The sequence below is a fragment of the Sturnira hondurensis genome, unplaced genomic scaffold (genome assembly GCF_014824575.4).
Source record: "Sturnira hondurensis isolate 20B ecotype Veracruz unplaced genomic scaffold, ASM1482457v3 Scaffold0020579, whole genome shotgun sequence".
Taxonomy (NCBI): Eukaryota; Metazoa; Chordata; class Mammalia; order Chiroptera; family Phyllostomidae; genus Sturnira; species Sturnira hondurensis.
The window spans coordinates 3140687-3160186 of record NW_028093210.1 but is presented as its reverse complement, the minus strand read 5'-3'; the positions used below and the strand labels follow the sequence as shown (position 1 = coordinate 3160186).

Sequence of the window (19500 nt, the reverse complement as noted above, 5' to 3'; positions counted from 1 at the left end):
GAAAAACAGTGGTACCTGAAGAGGGGGAGATGACCCAGGTATGGGAAAGGAAGGAAACTCTGGAGCTGAAGAAGTTGGTTCTCAGTGGCACCAGCTTTCGAGGGGCAACCACGGCTTCCAGAGGCCAGTCCACCTGGCCACCGGAGGCTGGGGCTCAGACTGAAATAGTCACCAGGGGAGCATGCTCAGGAAGGGGCTAGTGCTCCAGGGGTCACGGGCTCATTGCTTATAGAGAAAGGGGCCCCTCCCTTCAGTGGCAAACTTCTACTTACAAAGAAGGTATGCCGAAGGGGAGGGTAAACAATTTTCAGTTTCTCAACGTCGCACCCCAAGTGCTCCTTAACTAGCAGTCTTCCGTAGGTTTCCCGGAACGGGTGTCAGGAACGAACCGCAAGCAGAGGTACTTCCCCAGCCAGTCTCGCGGCCCAGACCCGCCTCTGCCGCACCGCACTGTTAGCAGCCGGCCACCCGGGCGCGGCGCTGCCCCGGGGCGGAGGGCGGAGCTGCAGCGCGCGCCCGCCCCCGCCCGTAGCACTGTCAGCCCAGCCTCGTCAGCCCCGTCAGCCCGGCGCGCGCACCGTGCGCGTATTCGAGGCTGGAGGCGGCGGCGTGCGCGGGCCGCGCGTGCGCGCTGTGGCTGGGCGAGGGGCGGTGCGGGCGCGAGTCTGTCAGTGACAGCGGGCGGGTGAGGGGGCCGGGGGTGGTGGCCGAGGCCGCGTCTTCTCAGACATGAGGCAGCAGCACCGTAGGGCTCGGCGGTGGCCTCAGTGGTGGCCACGGCGGCTTCTCTAGCTTGGAAGGCTGCTCCGGGCGGGCGTCCGGAGCCGGCGTCGCGGGAGCGGGCTCTGCGGCAGTGCCGCGCACGGGCCGCCGGCTGAGGGGCCAGCGCCCTGAGTTTGGTACCGGGCGGCTCCCTGGCCTGGGCATCCCCGCCCGTTGGGTCTACGCTGGCGACCGGGAGCGGGCGGGCGTAGCTGGGAGCAGGCCTCTCTAGACGGGTTGCGCCGACGGCGGCGGCCGCAGCGCCGCGGGCTCCGCAAACTCACTGCCCGCCTCCCGCGGGGCGGGACAGCGGGGTCCGGCCGGCGGCCTGACGCAGTGGAGGCGCCGTTCTGCGCAGCATGAGGGGCCCACCGCCACCGCCGCGAGAGCCGCGTTTGCCGGAGCGGCCAGCGGCGTGAGAGTGCTCTGAGAGGACTCCCCTCCACCGCCGCCGCGGTGGGCGCAGCAGGCGAGTGTGTATTCGAGGGGACGCGCCGCGGGCTTGGGCGGCGCCGTGTACTCTGTGGCCGCCGCCTTGCGGACCCTGGGCACTGCGGGCACGTCTCGGGTGGTTGGGGTCGGCCTCGAGGTGGGACTTTGGAAGCGCTGATAAGACATTACCACAGTTTTGTGAGCATATGGTGCCTTTGCAGGCGGACCACTGGGTCCGCCACTTAGAAAATGGATAGAGCTCGTGGTCTTCAGGTGCGTGTACCTGGGTGGGAATAAACACCAGCCTAACTCAGCTTGTTTCGCTGACAGGTAGCGGTGATCCTGGCCTGGTGTGGCTCCCGGCCCGCCGCAACATGGCTTCCCCACCCCACCAGCAGCTGTTGCAGCACCACAGCACGGAGGTGAGTTGTGACTCCAGCGGAGACAGCAGCAGCGTGAGGGTCAAAATCAACCCCAAGCAGCTGTCGTCCAACAACCACCCCAAACACTGCAAGTACAGCATCTCCTCCAGTTGTAGCAGCTCCGGGGACTCAGGAGGCGTCCCTCGGAGAGTGGGCGCCAGGGGCCGTCTGCGCAGGCAGAAGAAACTGCCTCAGCTGTTCGAGCGGGCCTCCAGTCGGTGGTGGGATCCCAAGTTCGACTCAGTGAACCTGGAGGAGGCTTGCCTAGAGCGCTGCTTCCCGCAAACCCAGCGCCGCTTCCGGTACGCGCTCTTCTATATCGGCTTTGCCTGCCTGCTCTGGAGCATCTATTTTGGTATTCACATGAGATCCAAACTGTTTGTCATGGTAGCCCCGGCTCTGTGCTTCCTCGTGGTGTGTGTGGGCTTTTTTCTCTTTACTTTCACAAAGCTGTATGCCCGACATTATGTGTGGACCTCTCTGGTTTTCACCCTCCTGGTGTTCGCCCTGACCTTGGCTGCCCAGTTTCAGGTTCTGACACCTCTCTCAGGACGTGTTGACAGCTCCAATCATACTCCCACAGCTAAGTCCAGAGACACTTGCTTATCTCAAGTGGGGAGCTTTTCCATGTGCATTGAAGTGCTCTTTTTGCTTTACACCGTCATGCACTTACCTTTGTACTTGAGCTTGTTTTTGGGAGTGGCCTATTCTGTTCTTTTTGAGACCTTTGGCTATCATTTCCGAGATGAAGACTGTTTCCCCTCTCCTGGAGCAGGGCCTTCACACTGGGAGCTGCTGAGCCGAGCCCTGCTCCATGTCTGCATTCATGCCATTGGGATCCACCTATTTATCATGTCCCAGGTGAGATCCAGGAGCACCTTCCTCAAGGTGGGACAGTCAATTATGCACGGAAAGGATCTGGAAGTGGAAAAAGCCCTGAAAGAGAGAATGATTCATTCTGTGATGCCAAGAATCATAGCTGATGACTTGATGAAACAGGGGGATGAGGAGAGCGAGAATTCTGTGAAAAAGCATGCCACCTCCAGCCCCAAGAACAGGAAGAAAAAGTCTTCCATACAGAAAGCCCCTATAGCATTCCGCCCATTTAAGATGCAGCAGATTGAAGAGGTCAGTATTTTATTTGCAGACATTGTGGGCTTCACCAAGATGAGTGCCAACAAGTCTGCTCACGCCCTGGTGGGTCTCCTCAATGATCTGTTTGGTCGCTTCGACCGGTTGTGTGAAGAGACTAAGTGTGAGAAAATCAGCACACTGGGAGATTGTTACTACTGTGTGGCAGGGTGCCCTGAGCCCCGGGCTGACCATGCCTACTGCTGCATCGAAATGGGCTTGGGCATGATAAGAGCCATCGAGCACTTCTGCCAGGAGAAGAAAGAGATGGTGAACATGCGTGTCGGCGTTCACACGGGGACTGTCTTGTGTGGCATCTTAGGCATGAGGAGGTTTAAATTCGATGTGTGGTCCAATGACGTGAACCTGGCCAATCTCATGGAGCAGTTGGGAGTGGCTGGCAAGGTTCACATTTCTGAAGCCACTGCAAAATACCTAGATGATCGGTATGAAATGGAGGATGGGAGAGTTACTGAACGCCTTGGCCAGAGTGTTGTTGACCAGTTGAAAGGTACGTGCGTTTCTTTGTCTAGTCACCTCCCTTCCCAATCTTGTTTGTATTAAAAAAACAAAACAAAACAATCTCTTTCCAGTGTCTGTATCTGGAGGCAGATCAGGTGTTGTCTCAGGATACCTTACTTTGGGGGCATCTCAGGGCCAGTGGGACTTTTCCTCCAATGAGTCAAGTATCACACATCTGTTCATACTATGGCAGCGCTGACCTAGATTAGACCTTTAGAAGGAAGGAGAACTTTGAAAGTGCATTTCCTTGCCAGTTGGCTGTTAATGTGTATGAAATTCTGGGGGCAGGTATGATGGATGTCAGGGTACAGAAGTGCTGCAGTAACAACTTTAAAGCACTTTCAGAAATTGCTTTTGCATTTCATTTGGTTACCCTTAACTCTCATCAAACCTTTCTCTATGCTCTTTTCTAACAATGTGAAGACTAAAACCTTTTTCCTGTCTAGGCCTCCTTTTGCTGGAACAAAGAAATCAGCTCAGCCCTGTAGGACTCTGAGAATTAGGGACACTCATGACTCATATACCCCTAGGTGTACTTTGCCTTTGCCTAGGTCTTTTTAAAAAAATTTTGCATTTTCATCTTCCAGTTTTATTTAATGATGCTTTCTTATCATGCTATTTGTATTATATAGGCGGTAGCATTTTAGAATCTTGAACTTCTGGAGATGCCAGATAATTTGAAAGTGAGCAATGTACCCAAAGCAGTGTTTAGATCCCCTACCCCCAGACCCTCAGATTAGTATCTGGTCCCTTGTCCCAGTCTTAAGCTCCTTAGTGCTATTCTTAATATTTTCATTGAGCTGCTTTTATTTCATTTTTCTTATTTTCATATAGGACACAAATCTTTGAGGACTAGGAAGTGATGTTTAAGTAAGTGAGACTAAAAGTAAGGATTCTAAATAACTAACACTTTTAAAAAACAGTCCTTATGTTTTACTAAAATCTTCCTGATTGAGGGGAACATCTGTTTAGGAAGTATGTAGAGAAAATCACATTGATTTTTAAAAGCCTAAATTTGTAAAGCTATATTATATGTTTCGTGGTGCTCACATGTTGCATAATTATACAGTGAAAAGCCCCAGGAAAGGGAATCCTCGGAAGGAGAAGTAACAGTTCACATCAGACAGTACAGTATGTGGTTGAGTTTGAAGACCTGAATAGGTCAACTGATATTTTCTTTGCTTATGATTAGAGTTCCCCATATCATTTACTCACTGGTTATCTGGTGAGGGTGCTTTGTACTTCTCCAGATTTTTCTTTATAATTCTGCTAGCAGTTGAATAATATAGATGTAGTAGAAAAAATTTTTCACCTGATAATTACCTCTACCTAGAGAGTTTTAAATGCTACATTGATGAGGCCAGAAACTATACTTTGCAGTTCACTTGAGAGATTCTGCTATGACAAATGTCTTTCCCTGTAGGATAGTGGCTCTTGCTCTTGACTCTGAAGGTGCCAATGGAGTGCAGTTTGGATGTAATCCTGCTAGACATATTGACATCTGTAGGGTCCAAGTGTTGCAGGCTCTGTCCTCAGGGACAGTGGGACAGATTCCAGAGGATGGAGTTGTGCTGTGCTATGTTAAATTATGTATGGCAATGATAGCAGTTCTCTAAGTGGTACTTTGAACAGGGTATTACTTGAATTTCAAAAATAAAAACATGTAATCATTAACTATGTCTGGAAATTGCCAAGTCTTTGACTCTTTGGCAATACTCATTTTTGTTAATTTATGAGTAATTTTATTTTCAGTTTACAGACCAAAGTTCTAGATGCAGACAAGAAAAATGCTAGGATGGGTTTGTTGATTTTTTTTAACCTCAAATAGTATAAACTTGATAAATTTACTTTTTCTTTAAATTGTGTACACTGTATATTTATAAAGAAAAGTTTTAGTACTGGATGGAGGATAGGGAAAGACAAGGCTCAACTAAACTAGTGATTTCTTAATATAGTATTCCTTCCTTTAACTGTTTCTCTGAGACCATGATTTTTGCTATGTTCAGCTTATTTTGAAAACTTTTGTGGACAGGCCTCCACTAATAGAGAATGCCTATATAACTTCCTGCCCCTTTTTGAAATTGCACACTTTGAATTATCAGACATTGTACAAATCTGCTAAATTGGGATGATCACATGGTATGTAGAAGACCCTTTTCATACATGGGGTTAAGATTATATATGTAAGATTTCTTTTAGCTGGTCTTTGGGTTTTTGGTAGATATTTGCTCTATACACTGTTGGGCATTAGCCATTCCTTCTCATCCCCTTTTCTGATGATGGGGTTAAAAATAACTAGTAGAGGGCTGTGTAGAAATGAACATCGGTAGAGTAAACTGGGGGTTCCAGAACTAGCCTGGCAGTGTGAAAGGAAGCTACAACTCTAATTTACCTGAACAGGCTTAGTGGAAGGGTGGACTTTCATTATTTATGCACATTCACTCACTCCTTGAAAATCTTTATTGTGCCCCTGCAGTACACCTGGCACTGAGGATGCACGGATGGAGTCATGAGAGTTCCTGACCTCCAGGAGCTTAGTTATGAATATCATACAGTGTATAGAGTCTGGAACACTTTAGGAAGGTGCATATATTGTACTTCAGGTGGATCTTGAGATTGAGCAATGGCTTTCCAGGTAGATAGAAGAGGAACATTTGGTACAGTGGGACTAGCATGGGCAAAGGCTTGGGGTTGGTTCTTGGTGGGTTGGGCAATTGTAAGTAATTCATTAGGACAAAGAAGGTGGTGGGTCTCATGGGAAGGAGTTTGGATTCAAACCTGTAGGTATTAGGGAGCCACTGATAGGCCTTATGCCGGAGGCCTAGGTGATCTGATTTGCAGTTTTAGAAAGCTCACTGTTTTAGTTCTAGGGGCTATGTTGGAAGGGTATGACACTGGAAATTAATGAGCTGTGTCAGTAAATCCCAGGCAGGGTTGATGGTAGCTTGAACCAAGGTAACAACAATGGTAATGGAGGCAGTGGGACAGATGTGAGAGTAGTAAGATCAACTTGATAGGGTTTAGAGCCATATTTAAACAGATGACTAGGGGAGCCAAGGGGCTTGATGGTTTGAATGGGAAATGGCCTTTCAAGTTTCTGGAATTGATATGGGGACAGTTTGGAGTCAAGAATGGGTGAGAGGCCCTTGAAATTTCTATGGTATGGATGGAGAATGCAGGATAGACTTGCAGAATGTGACAGGCCAGGGCCCAGGGCTTGTTCATTCATTCATTCATGAAATAACTTATTTTGTGCTGGGCACAGTTCCAGGTGCTGGGGATTTGGCAGTGAATAAAACAGACAAAAATTTCTGCCTTATGATGCTTCCATTCTAATACCATAGTGAGACGGTGAACAAATAAGTAAAATGTAAAGTTTGTTTTATGTTAAGTTCTGAGGAGAAAACATGAAACAAGAAGGAGGATATGGACTCTGTGTGTATGTGTGTGTGTGTGTGTGTGTGTGTGTGTAATTTTAGATAGTGTGGCCAATCACTGAGAGAGGTTGAATTTTCAGCATAGAACAGGATTTTGGAAATGATCCAAAAAATGAGGGACAATTATTATTAAAGATTGGGAGAAACAGTCTGATTTGAGTAATGGGGCAAAGGACCTTTCTACACCATTAGGGACAAAACACCGTACTCAAGAAGGTATTGGCTGTTCTGTTCCTTTTTGGCCCACAAACAAAAAGATGAGGCGTATTGTTTTGAACTGTCGGTTTTTCCTGTAATAGGCAGAGAGTCACAAAGACAGAAGGTGAAACTGTCAGAGAATACCTTCAGATATCTTATTTTTTCCCTCTTAAATATTAAGAAGATAAAAAAACAAAAGTACTCAGTCATTCCACCCACGTGGAATGAATCCCTCTTCTATAAATCATGTTTTTATAGAAGAGGTGAGAGAAGGGAACTGCCTAGCATGCTCTACTGAAGTAAGGAGTCTCATTCCCTTGGAACAGGCCGGAGGGTCAAGTCCTCCAATGGTGGTGGTGGCAATAGCAGAACCAGAGTGTGAAAGCTGGGACAGGATAGATTTAAGAAGGTGTTGGAATCCTGGGTCTGGGATGATCAGGAATAGCCCTGACAGGCTTATGAGCCTTTTTCGACAAGCCAGTGTTTCTCAGACTTTTTTGGTTATAGGACCCCTTTATATTTCTAAAAATTATTATGGAAACTAAAGAATTTGTGTTCATATAAATTATCTATTGATATTTACCCTATTAGAAATTGAAACAGACTGAGAAGTTTCAAAAATCTTTCCTCGATTCATTTCATAATAATAAGCCTATTGTACCCCTGTGTCTTACTATAAATAACATATTTTTATGTTATTTTAAAAATAACCACATTAAAAATATTTTCATAAACAGCCCTGGCTGTTGTGGCTCAGTGGATTGAGCAGTGGCCTGAGAACTAAAGTGTTGCGAGTTAGATTCCCTGTCAGGGCACATGCCTAGGTTGTGGGCCAGGTCCCCAGTAGTGAGCATGTGAGAGGCAACCACACATTGATGTTTCTCTCCCTCTCTTTCTCCCTTCCTTCCCCTCTCTAAAAATAAAGAAATAAAAATTAAAAAATTTATTTTCATAAACAAAGAAATTTGGTGAGAAGAGTGACATTATTTTACACTTCTGCACATCTTTTTAATGTCTGGATTAATCAAAGACTGGATTTTTAAAAAAATTGTGGTAAAATACACGTAAAAATTTATCATGTTAACCATTTTAAAGCATGACAGCTAGATTTTCTTAACTGCTTTGGTATTGCTGCAGGATGTTGAAGAATGTGTGGCAAATTGGGCTTGACTTTGATGAAGAGGTAGTTGGAAAATGAAGGAGCATTTTAATAGCCTTTTAGGATAATTTTGGATATTTTTCTTTGGTACTGAACTAAACAAGTGGTAGTTTCTTAAGGATTACTTTGCAATATGCATCTGAAATCCTATTAGTCAGTTTCTTTGTATGCTATAAAAACCACATTGGATTTCTGAATGAATCTTTACCTAAGTGTAATTATGTAACATCATGTATTGGAAAATACAGGTATTTTGAGTTATACAGACCTTCTAAATGTCAACATAAGCAAGGACTTTAATATTAGGAAGATGTCAACTTTACAGTGGCAGAGTTTTAGGAATTTTCCAGAATTCTGGTTTTCACTTGAAAGTTTGAATTTTATCACTGGCAACAAATACTGTCAGTTGTTTTCCTTGTAGTGACAGGCTCATTTTGTTCATTTTTCAGGAATAGTCTGCCAAATACTCAAGTCTAAATGACCACAGTTTGTCTGTAGGTCAATTATAAATGATATTCTATCAAAAAAGCAGCTACTTATGCATGCAGTCCAAATAAGTTGCATGGATGCTTTTCATGACAACCACAGTACTTTGGTGTGCAGTGAAAGTGCTGTAAGCAAGTTTTCTCTTTGTCACACAGAATATTAAGGAGACATGCATTCAAGGTAGAGATTTAACACTATTATTCATTCTTACTGCTTCCGCAAAGGACATTCTTAAATAAAACTGATTTTTTTATTCTGCAAGTGTGCAGTGGTAAAGAACACGTTAATGGCCAGTACAGTTTGATGCCATTGCTTTGATTCATGCACCAGCAGTTTTACCCTTGATTAGTTTTACGTGCCAGTGTCAACACTGCAAAAAGCAAATAACATTTAGCATTATTATGGGAAAAGTTTTTACTTCATTGATGGTCTGCAGAGGTCTCAGGGACCCCTGGGGTCTGCAGACCACAACTTGAGAACTGCTTTCCAAACACATATTCTCATGTAGATGAAACAACTGAAACTGAAATTAGGAAAGACCCCTCACATTGTGGACGTAGCAAGTAACTTTACTTCATACATTTACATTTTCTAAAAAAAAAATCCTTTGTGATTCTGCCAAGTCTTTGTTGCTGGTGTTTAGGGTTCATGATGAAGACCATCAACTTTGTTCTTTTAATTTATTTTTGCAGGGCTCACCCTTTAGCAGTATAGTTTAGTGGTTGGGTACATGGAATTTGGTTTCTGATACATTTGGATTTAATTCCTAATTCTCTGAGAACCTTAGACAAACTACATAGGGACTCTCCCCCGGAATGATAGTACCTCTGTCAGAGGTTATTGGGAGAATTGAATGAGGTGATGATTCAAGTAAAGCACTTACATTAGCCTAGTGATTCGATTACAACAGCTGTTCAATAATCAACTCTTCTAGCTGGTGAGTCACATTTTGTACTGCTCTCAAGGGTATTTCTTTTTTCCTACACTGTATTTGGTACACATCGTGTATAATTTGGGACTGAAACTCAGAACACACCAGGGACTGTGATTGTGTCAGTTTCTTGAATTAAAAAGGGCAAGTGTCCAAAATACAAAGCACTGATAGCTTGCCCTAGATAAATTGTAGCTGCCAAATTTGGCAGCTTCTTTACTGAAAACCCCAGGGAATCCAGGCAGTATTGTTCTTGGGCTGCTTCTGGTCCCAGGGCTTAGAGGTACTTAACATAATGTTGCCCCCTTGATAGTTGAAGAATTATAGGGAAATCTTTAGCTTTGAAATTCTGGAGATTTTGGCAGAGTTTTGAACTTAGAACATCTATCCAGCTCTACTGTATTATACTGTAAATTAATTTATTTATTCCACAAGTATCAAACGAGTTTCCACTATTTGCTAGGCCTAGAAAGGCTCTGGAGATAGAGTCCCCTGGCTTCTTGGAGCATACAGCCTAGAAGGGAACATAGGCATTAATCAAATAATCACCTAAACAAATATGCACTAGACTTACTTATCATATTACAAATAGGGCTAGGAGGTAAGGGCACTTATCATTTCCATTTTATACACTAGGAACTGAAGCACAGATGTCAAGTAATTTGGGAGGGTCATACAGCTAGAAAGAGCTGCTAAGTGGTGGAGCCAGTACAGTAGTCCCTCATTATCCATGGTTTTGCTTTCTATGATTTCTGTTATCTATGGTCACCTACAGTCCAAAAATATTAAATGGAAAATTCGAGCAATGAACAATTTATAAGTTTCAAATTGTGTGCTCTTTTGAGTAGCATGATGAAATCTCTTACTGGGAGAGATGTCTTACTCGGGATGTGAATCATCCCTTTGTCCAGCATATCCATGCTATGTAACTATCCACATGTTAGTTACTTAGTAGTTGCGTTGGTTATCAGGGGTTGCTACATCATAGTGTTTGTGTTCCAGTAACCCTTATTTTACTTAATAGTGGCTCCCAAACTATTCACATAATTTTTATTACAGTATATTGTTGGAATTTTTCTACTGTATTATTAGTTACTGTTACTCGCTTACTGTGTCTAATATGTAAATTAAACTTTATCATAGGCTTAAGATGTATAGAAAAAAACATATAATACAGCAGTTTCTTGAGTAATGTCATTTTGTTCAACATCTTTTATGCCATAGAAACTTAACTTGTTGATACCAGTTAGCCTGTGGCAAAATTGGTTTCAACGTATGTTATTTTGCCTATAGTCCCAGAATTTATCCATGATGTTAAGCAAGGACTTATTATATGTAGTTGACCCTTGAACAACTTGGGGGTTAGGGGTACTGACCTCCTTTCCAGTCAAAAATCCATGAATAACTACAGGTAGCCCTCTGCCTATGTGGATTCCCAACCGTGAAGTTGACCTTTGAACATGGATTTGAACTTCAGGGTTTAATTGAAAAAGATCAACATGTAAGTGGACCAATGCAATTTAAATCCTTGTTGTTCAAGTGTCAACTGTATATAAGGTTTGGTACTACTCTAGGTTTCAGACATCCACTGGGGAATTGGAATGTATTTCCTGAGGATAAGGGGCAACTATCATATTTAAACCCAAAGGAGTATCAGAAAACACTATTTCCCATTACATAGGATTGTTGTCAGGATGAAAGGAGAAAACAATGTTAAGTACTTAGAAAGGTACTTGACACATTGTCATCCTTGAGATTAGATTCATGAGCTAGTGTTACTGAAAGTGGGGGACAATTTTCTTAACAGCAACAACAGCAGAAACAGCAGAAACAACTATCCCTCTGTTTAGCTCTTCCCAGTTTAGAGTGTTTTCATGCACATTGTAATCTTAACCATTGTGAAATCTTAGGATCATGGGAACTGTGTATGTTTAAAAGTTTATATTTTATTTGCTTCGTTCTTTCCTATTATATACCAGTTGTCAGGTTGAGTCGGTTTCTTAACATCCTCTAAAGGTGACCAGTGAATTTTTCAATACTCAGTATAAACTTTTGGATTTTTAGCTTTTGGTATATTTTACTCCATTACATACACATACATACACATACATACATACATATATACATATGATGTGTAATATGAAAAATAGAGACATTTATTGAAGAAGATGCAAGAAATATTGTACATAGGACAATGATTCCTCGGTCCCCTTCATAGTGGGCACCTTGGGACCTCACACAGTTCTCCTAATCACTATCAGCTGTCCTGTCGTATTTTCCTGAATCTCACTGAGGTCTGAAATTTCTTCCCTTTCAAAGGTGTTTTTAGTTTTGGGAAAATCCAGAAGCTGCACAGCACCAAATCTGGGCTATAGTGGGGCTGAGTCACCTGGGTGATTCGATGTTTCTCAAAAAAACTCTGCACTGGAGAGGTGATGCATGAGTGGGTGTGTTGTCGTGATGAAGCTGCCAATCCCCAGTTGCCTGTTGTGGCCTTCTGAATCATCTGCATAATTTCCATAGAGGAATGTTCAAGCTTAATGCAAAATTTGATGCAGATTTGTTACTCTACTTGCTCAGTCATTTTGAATATGACAGCCACATGGTATACATGCTCCCTCAACAGTGTCCACTACCCCTGATTAGTACAGTGAAGTCGTGATTGTTCACCCATGCACATTCCAGCCCAACCTTTCAGTTATATTAACACTGGCTGGACTTTTTCAGGACAGACCTCATCTCTCTCTCTCTCTCTCTTTATATATCTCTATATCTCTATATCTCTCTATATATCTATATATATTTGATGATCAATACGTTCCATCTTAGACCCATGGGAGGCCCTTCAGATTGATCCCTGAGTCCTTTTCATATAGCCTGATAGTCTTTGATAACTTTCTTACTCATTTAATAACATTTTTGAGGAGTTGAAAATTATAGGTGTTAAAATCTCATTAATTCTTACTCTAATAGACATTTTGTTTACATAATTTTCAACCCTTTCTGATCATCTGACTAAGTAGGCTAGATGGCAGTCTGCCATCTGAGCCGTAATTCTTAAAATTAAAAAATAAAAATCTGTCTGGTGACTGTAACTGGTCATGGATAGACTATTTAAAGCAACTCACTTGTGGTGTGGCTCGGTTGGTTGGAGTGTTGTCCTTTAAATGAAAGGTCATGGGTTTGATTCCCAGTCAGGGCACATGCCTGGATTGCAGGTTCCGTACCCTGTTCAGGTGCATATGATCACTTTTCTGGGCATATAAAGGAGGCAGTCAGTCTTGTTTGATCAATATTTCTCTCTCTCCCTTCCTCTCTCTAAAAAGCAATGAAAAAATGTCCTCTAATAAGGATTAAAAACAAAACAAAACTCCTTGCTGAAACTGAAACTTTACACAATTGCACATTTTGGGCATGTGGAGGCAACACTAGGTTCTTCTGTGTTCTGCCTTCAAAACACTCTTTGCATTTGAAATGTGTTTAAGCTTTTTAGGAGTTAGTGCTATAAGAGAATGTGAATATGTTGAGAACTTTTCAGATGTCATTAATTGTAGTTTTGCTGCTAACAAATGCTTTAGGATAAGCCTTTCAGTGTTTTTGTTTAAAATTAAAAGCATGTTTGTTTAATTGCATGTCCCTATGCCATTTCTGTGTAGTTGCAAGTGTAATTTTTAGTGTTTACCTTTCAAGCTGGGATCTTGATTAGTTAAATGAGTCCATATACTTCTACCACTGCTAAGGGACCAAGTGTTGGAATGCATAGTGTTACAGACATAAGCAAAGCAAACAAAAGGTGACCCTCACACATGCCATCCCTCTGTGTCATTTTATGGCTGCCTCAGCCCAGCAAGCCCCATTCCTTAGGACAGCTGTGGAACGTTTTAGAAGGCCTAACTCCAGGAATTTCCTTCATAAGGATCTTGCTCTGTGTAGTGCTTCCTAGAATGATTGCCCCGCCTATCTTCTTCCTATCTTGGATAATATGCATTTGACTTAGTTATTTTTGTTTACGATCTGTCTCCACTCCACTAGAATGTGTCTTGAGAGCAGGAATTTTTGCATGTTTTATTTACAACAGTTTTCCTAACATCAGGAATGTGGCCTAACGTGTAGTAGATGCTCAATGATATTTGTGGGGTAGATGAATGCATGAGTGAATGAATGAATATTATAAATAACCACTTGAGCTCTGTATGTGGGCACTCTGTTGTATGTAAAACCACACCCCAGACATCTACACAGAACAAACCAGAAGGTAGAGAGCAGAAAATTGGTTTTAGGAATAGTTGAGAGGTTTATTAATTAGAGGCTGTGGGTTGGGCCTTGAAAAGATCTAGGGAAGGAGATAGAGAAAGCTGCAAATTCAGTGTCTGAAAATGTGGAATATAGGCCCATGGGTGTGGGAGAATGGATAGTCTCGGAACCAAAGGATCCAAGGGCACTGCAGTGAAGGTTGTGAGGTAGGGCTGGAACTCACATGATTGAGAACCAAAGTGTTTGTTTAGGGCCTAGGAAATATAGTTTGAATGTCTTAGTTTAGGCAAACATTTTTAAGCTTTTTAAAATAGAGATTTCAAGAACTGTATTTATCTTGAGGAACTTCTGGCCAAGATGGAGGCATAGGTAGACACACTGTGCCTCTTTGCACAACCAAAATAAGGACAACAAATTTAAAAACAAAAAACAACCAGAACTGATAGAAAATTGAACTGTATGGAAGTCCGACAACCAAGGACTTAAAGAAGAAACATTCATCCAGACTGGTAGGAGGGGTGGAGACAGGCAGCTAGGCAGAGAGGACTCATACCCGCCTGGGAATCAGCACCAGAAGGGTCCAATTTGACTGTGGAAAGCAGAGGAAGTGACTGAAAACTGGCAGAGAGCTGGGCAAGAGACATTGTTCCCTCTCAACACCTACCCCACATACAGCGTCACAACTCAGCAACTGGGGTTGCCCCACCCTGGTGAATACCTAAGGCTCTGCCCCTCACTATGTAACAGGCATGCCAAGACAAAAAAAGTGGCCCAAATGAAAGAAGAGATTAAAGCTCCAGAAAAAATACAACTAAGTGACAAGAGATAGCGAACCTATTAGATGCACAGTTCAAAACACTGGTAATTGGGATGCTCACAGAATTCGCTGAATATAGTCACAAATTAGATGAAAAAATGAAGGCTATGCTAAGTGAAATAAAGGAAAATATACAGGAACCAACAGTGACAGGAAGGAAACTGGAACTCAAATCAATGGTGTGGATAAGAAGGAAGAAAGAAATGTTCAACCAGAACAGAATGAAGAAACAAGAATTCAAAACAAAATGAGAGGCTTAGGAACCTCCAGGACATCTTTAAATATTCCAATGTCCAAATCATAGGGGTACCAGAGGAAGAGCAAGAAATTGAAAACTTATTTGAACAAATAATGAAGGAGAATTAGACTTCTAGGAAGTTCAGGAAGCTCGGAGAGTCCCAAAGAAGTTGGACCCAAGCAGGAATACACCAAAGCACATCATAATTACATTAGCCAAGATTAAAGATAAGGAGAGAATATTAAAAGCAGCAAGAGAAAAGGAGACAGTTACCTACAAAGGAATGCCCATAAGACTGTCAGCTGATTTCTCCAAAGAAAACTTGCAGGCAGGAAGGGGCTGGAAAGAAGTATTCCAAGTCATGAAAGGCAAGGACCTACATCCAAGATGGCTCTATCTAGCACAGCTATCATTTAGAATAGAAGGGCAGATAAAGTGCTTCTCAGATAAGGTCAAGTTAAAGGAGGTCATCATCACCAAGCCCTTATTATATAAAATGTTAAAGGGATTTATCTAAGAAGAAGATAAAAAATATGAACAGTAAAATGACAGCAAACTCACAATTAACAACCACACCTAAAACAAAATGAAAACAAACTAAGCAAGCAACTAGAACAGGAACAGAATCACAGAACTGGAGATCACACGGAGGGTTATCAGTGGAGGGGGGAGGGAGGGAGGAAAAGGTGCAGAGAATAAATAGCATAAATGGTAGATAGAAGATAAACAGAGGGAGGTTAAGAGTAGTATAGGAAATGTGGAAGCCAAAGGACTTATACATATTACCCATGGACATGAACTAAAGGCGGGGAATGAGGGTGGGAGGGGGTGTGCAGGACAGAGGGGAATAAAGGGGAGAAAATGGGACAGTTGTAATAGTGTAATCAAAATATATTTTAAAAAAGAACTGCATCTTTAATAATTCTGTAGATCCTTATAATTCTTACTTGATATTTATTTATGCACATGAAAAACCAGCATACCCCTTTTTGGGGCAAAGCTCCTGCATAGTCTTTGTGCATAATTTCCAGGATTTTTATGTAATGCTATTAAATTCTGTTCATGTTTTTCCTTCCAAGAAAAATGTGCTGATGAAAGCAGCTTTTGAATCATTTATATTTGTGTTTGAATTGTTTGGGAAATATTAAATTAGGTTTTTACCATCTAGTTTGCAGAGGAAGAAAACCCACATGCACGTAGTTTATTTTCTTGTATGTGGATATTAAAATACAATATACCATTAAGTCTTGGACATTTTAAGTAGAAGTCTATAGCACATTGATTCAGTTAGTTTTGTCCTATTTGGTGGTTAATATTCAAAGTGTGGAGTACATTGCATTCTGTAACTTCATAAAAGAGTTCTTTTCCCCTTCAGAAAATGATTCTTATGGTTATTAATGTTAGTTTTTGTTTTATAAATGAGCTGTCTAAAAGCCAGATGGTGTGGTGGTCAGGGGATGTTTCTGAAAGGAAAGCACCGTTATAGAATTATCTTACTATTTTTAAAAATTAATTTCTTCACATTAACTTGTCACCTTAAGATGTTTTCTTTACTAACTTGTTAAGCACTTTTGGGAAATAATTTATTCTCTCTGGTTCTCAGTTTCTTCATATTTGTAAAATGTAAAGTTTGAATTATGGCGAATGTGCTTTAAATTCCCCATCATTCTCTAAGCATAGTTGAGCTTCTCAGATGATTGGAAAATAGTGTACATTGTTAATGTGAAGAAGTGTGTTTTTTTCTTTTTAATTGTTGTTCAAGTACACTTTTCTGCCTTTTACCCCCATCTCAGCCCATTTGTTTAACTAGGAACCCTCATTTAGTTGACTGTATCATATGGAAACTCAGAGCTGCTATTGCAGGGCATGTGTGAGATTCTTAAATTGCCAAAGGATTTTTACTTCGATTGAGTAAAAGAAGTATAATTTACACATGATTTTTAAAATCACATTTGTTGTATAAAGCAGGGTTTCATTAGAGGAACTCCATTTGATTTGGAAAGTTTGAGAATCACTTTAGAAATGGCTCAGAGAAAAGGCAAAGTGATTAAATATATATATACATATTTTAAAATCCTCACCCAAGTATATGCTTCGTTGATTTTAGAGAGAGAGGAAGAGGAGAGAGAGACATATTTATTGGCCACCTCCCGCATGCACCCTGACTGGGGATCCAACCTGCATTCTATGTATATACCCTAACCAGGGATCAAACCTGCAACCCTTTGGTGTACTAGGACAAGGCTTCAACCAACTGAACCACCTGGCCAGGGCAAAGTGATTAAATTTTTAAAAAATGTGCTTCAACTCTTGTTTGAACATTATTTTGGAGAGAGAGATTGGAAGGTTAGTTGCAAATAAAATGGATTTTACTATGTTGGCAAGTTTTTCAGTAGTAGAACAGAGTAAATGTTGGATTAATAATGTTCTTACTGATTATTTCATTAACAAAAGGCTCACTTGCTCCTGATGGTGGGTTCTTGGATCTGCTGACTATCTAGTGTGTCGGGGTGCTATATATCAATAATTATCATATATTTAGTGTGACACTAGTAGTTCAAAAATTAATGCACCTGGAAAGTCTCCCTTAGATCTTGTAATTAGAAATTAGAGGTCACCAATGATAAACAGAAACCCTTGAATTTAATTATAAAGGGTTTATAAAAGATTTGAATTGTTTCTTATCCTTTGTTATGAACAGCAAAGCAGCTCACGGAAAGTAATATAACATTTGCTGTCATATGCATGGCTGGTAAAACAAAGTAGAATAGGAAAAACACTCTATTATATTCTGAAAGACAGTGCTGTCATTGGGTACATATGTCATCTGACCTGAGAGTGAATTTCACCTCAACAAAGACCCAACTTGTGAAACTGTAGCTTTTCTTAGAAAAACTGTCTTTCACAGTCTGTTGGAGTCATGTTTTCTAAGAACTGAAGTCCCTGATTCTGTAATTGCAGAATGTTAAAAACTTTTAGAACTACCATGCAAAGAAAAAAATTTCACAGGACTTTTCTCATGTCTAACACACATTTTATAGAGAATTTCTCAGCTGAAATAAATAAATTAATTCTGTTCTTTCTGGCTCCTGAAGGAAGTCATGATTATGAATACTTTTAAAGCTGGTGATTCTAAGATATCAACTTTGTCCCTCTGCCATTTGAAGTTCAGATGGAAACGTTTGCTATCATAGCTCTAGTCATGATGTTTCTTTATTTAGTACCTATTAAGTTACCAATTTCATATACTCCTCTGGCAATGTTCCAGTTTGCACTAAGGTTTCTGTTCCTTCCAGCAGCTTTGCTTATGGTGTGTGGAACTTTCATGAACAAGGAATATGAACAAGATTCTTAGAGTAGATGATTTTAAGCTTTTCTTTTAATTTTAAATAACAGCTTTTTTGAGATGTAATTCGCATAGCTCATAGTTCACTCATGCAATTCAAAGTATACTATTCAGTGATTTTTAGTATATTTTCCGGTAGTTGCAACCATCACCACAATCAATTTTAGAACATTTTTATCACCTTAGAAAAAAAGTCATTCCCTATTTCTCCCTAAACCTTTCATCCCCAGGCAACCACTAATTTACTTTATGTCTTTATAGATTTATCCATTCTATACATTTCATATAAATGGAGTTACACAATATGCAGCCTATTGTGACTAGCTTCTTTCACTTACCATATTGCTTTCAAGGTTCATCCACATTGTAGCATGTGTCAGTACCTCACCCTTTTTATGGTTGTATAATGTTCCATTGTATGAATAGACTACATTTTATTCATCAGTTTATGGAAAAGTGATTTTTTAAAATATTTATTTATCTCTAGAGGGGAAGGAGAGAGGGAGAGAAACATCAATGTATGGTTGCCTTTCCTGCATCCCCTTCTGGAAATTGGCCTGCAGGGAACCAGCCTGCAACCCAGGCATGTGCCCTGACTGGGAATTGAACCGCGATCCTTTGCTTCACAGGCCCGTGCTCAATCCACTGAGCTACACCAGCCAGGGCTGGAAAAGTGATTTTTAAAAAAATTAAGAATCAAGCTGATTGTTTGAATAAGTTGAACTGATAGAAAATCTTTTATTATTTAATAACATACCTTGACTAAAATTTAGCATTTCATTTTCATCAGTGTTTAGTTTTCCTGAAAGGCATAATTAAATGAGATTTAATACTGACTTGTAATTTATTCATAAATCACATAATTGGTTTAGTTATGTTTTAAACAGCTATCCTCTTGTCTAATCTTGATCCAGGTTGATTAAATATTAAATTCTTTGATCCTTTCCCTTCCTCTTAGATTAGTAATAGATGACTTTAGGGGCAGCATATGAGAGAATATGAAACCATCCTCATTTGATATGTTGTTAGATATAAGTATCAAATATAGCATAGCAAGCCAGCTGATGGTTGAGTTTTCGAGAGATGAGGATTTTCCTTTTTAGTCAGTCAAACATTTTCCTGTTTTAATCAGCTTAAACATTTGGTTTTACATTTCTGAAATGTATAAAACACTTTTTTACCTTCATAAAAAATGAATATGCCAAATACAATTTAATTCTCTTCTTTTAGTGTTTCTTTTTAAAAAATATATTTTATTTATTTATTTTTCACTTTTTATTAATTTTTTCCTTTATTAAAAATATATTTTACCTGGCTGGTGTAGCTCAGTGGATTGAGCACAGGCCTGTGAACCAGAGGATCCGG

The 19500-nt window shown here is 41.0% G+C and overlaps 1 protein-coding gene across 1 annotated transcript in view; it reads left to right on the top strand.

The window, feature by feature from the left end:
• The first annotated feature begins 657 nt into the window (after positions 1-657).
• The window catches only part of ADCY9 (adenylate cyclase 9), a 152070-nt gene continuing 133227 nt past the window's right edge, over positions 658-19500 (top strand). The window contains exons 1-2 of the mRNA XM_037029937.1: positions 658-1231; positions 1525-3258. Coding sequence (XP_036885832.1) covers positions 1569-3258 — 1690 coding nt within the window. The 5' untranslated portion in view covers positions 658-1231; positions 1525-1568. The remainder of the gene's footprint in view (positions 1232-1524; positions 3259-19500) is intronic.